Genomic DNA, 2,351 nt, shown 5'->3' with positions numbered 1-2,351 from the left:
GGGCGGGCCGCCGCTGTGCGGGTTCAGCGGCGCGGAGGACGAGGAGCTGGAGCTCGGCCCCGCCGAGCTGCTGCAGCGCGACGTGGTGCTCTCCGAGCTGCGCGGCTGCCGGGTGCGGCTCCGCGGCAACGCCAACACGCTGCGGATGCGGGACTGCCGGGGCTGCACCGTGCTCTGCGGGCCCGTTTCCACCTCCGCGCTGGTGGATGGCTGCAGCGATTGCCTCCTGGTGCTGGCCTGCCAGCAGCTCCGCAGTCATCGCACCCGCGACTGTCGCTTCTACGTGCAGGTGACCAGCCGGGCCGTAATCGAGGACTGCACTAAGATCTCCTTCGCCCCCTACGCCTGGAGCTACCCTGGTATCGAGAGAGATTTCGAGTCTTCTGGGCTAGACAGAAACAGAAACAACTGGAACCTGGTGGATGACTTTGACTGGCTGGCGACCGACAAGCCTTCGCCCAACTGGAGCCTGATCCCCGAGCAGGAAAGAATCAGCCGCTGGGACTGACTGCGGAGGCAGCTCGGTGCTGAGCGAGGAATCCTGGTGTGAACGCATTGATTCATAAACTGTGGGACTTCATCCCCGATATGCCATTAAATGATTCCATTCGGTATTTAAATTGTGAATTACAATGTATGACTGGATTTTTCTAATTGAAGAATACCAGTCAAATACAGTTCACTGTTCTTACACAAGTTGCTGCTATAATCTTTATGTATCACTGTGGAATTTGCCAACTACTGCAGTACCTCATTGCTGAGTTTTTCTAATTAAGGTGGGGTAAGGGGCACCAATCCACAAACAACAGTGAGCTGCTTTTAGGGCTGTTGTGCTGCTTTCACTCACACAGGCAGAATCTGAATTAGCTGCAAGTAGTACAAGCTGTACTGCAATGGAAAGATCAGATACCAAATTTCTCATATTTTTGTGGTTCTCAAGTTGCAGATGGCAGTACACTGTCTTATGGGGAGTATGGGAGTGGAATTCTGTGAGGTAACGGGGAACAGTGAAATGTGTAAGTTGTCTTTCTTTACTTAGGCTTTTATTTCAAGTGAGATAAGTCTAAAGGAAAAAAGTCTCGTAATGAACATTTAATGCTCTCCTAATATATTAATGATTGTTTGAAATTATCAAACCTATAGAGGCTACATAAATACTAAACCTTCACAATCTGAAAATATTATGTGAAAGAATGCTCCTTCTGTAAACAGTTTCAACTTGAGATAAATAAAATGAGTGCTTTGAGTGTACTTTTTGGGGCATACATTAAGTGCCGATTAACATTACAGAAGCTAGGTAAACTGCTCTACTGCAGTCTGAAACTTCAGGGGAGAGATGTTCAGGTATGTTCTACTAGTTGTTTCATCTGTCTACAAGACACTAGGCTTTGTGGTGCTGTGATCTTAATGTACGGCACCCTGCTACTGCGTAATTGCAGTGTTGACAGAGGGAGTCAGTAAAATAGGAAGATGAAGTGCTATATTCCAGTTCCAAAACTGCATGTTATCTTGCATAAAGTGCACAGTAACTTAAGTCCCACTTCACTCCTGCTAAATAAAATTTTTAAAAAGTAGATTCCAGTTCCAAAACTGCATGTTATCTTGCATAAAGTGCACAGTAACTTAAGTCCCACTTCTTCACTCCTGCTAAATAAAATTTTAAAAAAGTAGCAACGTTATGGAATACAATGTTTTTACAATGCCCTGTTAGTGGTGGTGCAGTGACCACTATCAATACATAAAGTATACATAGCAGTTCTAGGTTTCCAAAACCACTCCTTAACTTGTGACATTTTATAAGAAATCATTGTTTATCTTGCCTGAGAAACAGCTTAAGAGTTGTATTTTAAAACTGCAAAATACTCATGCTGCCCTACCCTCATACACGTGCCTCTAACAGAAGATTAATGTTAGCTGAACCATCAAAAACTGCATCGTTGTTATGAGAAGTACTTGAAACTTCACTTGAGTACTTTACTGGTTTTGAGCAGAGAAACTTTTTATCTATCATCGAAGTTGTTTTCAGTATATTTAATTTAAAAGGGGAGAAAAAGGAATTTTTTTTATATTCACAACTTTCAGTTTTGTTTACTTCTGTTAATGTATACTTTTTGACTGAATTGGATTTTGCATTTCAAATATATTTGTTTTGAATTGTTTCAGTTGTCCCTTTACTAATGATTCTTCTTTGCATTGACAGCATCATAAAATGATTTAAAGAAAACACCCTTAGTCTTGCTTTAATGTACATAATTTTTAATACCTGTTGTTGAAGGGATGTGATCAGATGAGGCTCTCAAGTGTCTTAATTTTAACACATCCATCTTAGTAGAGAACCTGATTTGTAGTTA

The 2,351-nt window shown here is 42.5% G+C and overlaps 1 protein-coding gene across 1 annotated transcript; it reads left to right on the top strand.

Annotated features, from left to right (window-relative positions):
- Positions 1-4: 4 nt before the first annotated feature.
- Positions 5-1,249, top strand: TBCC (tubulin folding cofactor C; the record flags this gene model as incomplete). The annotated part of the gene is made up of 1 exon (XM_009279633.1): positions 5-1,249. A coding segment is annotated over one exon (504 nt), but the record flags the coding sequence as incomplete, so codon positions are not given.
- Between the last annotated feature and the right edge of the window lie 1,102 nt (positions 1,250-2,351).

The sequence above is a fragment of the Aptenodytes forsteri genome, unplaced genomic scaffold, assembly GCF_000699145.1.
Source record: "Aptenodytes forsteri isolate BGI_AS27 unplaced genomic scaffold, ASM69914v1 Scaffold195, whole genome shotgun sequence".
In the NCBI taxonomy this organism is placed as follows: domain Eukaryota; kingdom Metazoa; phylum Chordata; class Aves; order Sphenisciformes; family Spheniscidae; genus Aptenodytes; species Aptenodytes forsteri.
The sequence above is the reverse complement of the archived record's forward strand: the minus strand, read 5'-3'. Positions and strand labels throughout refer to the sequence as shown.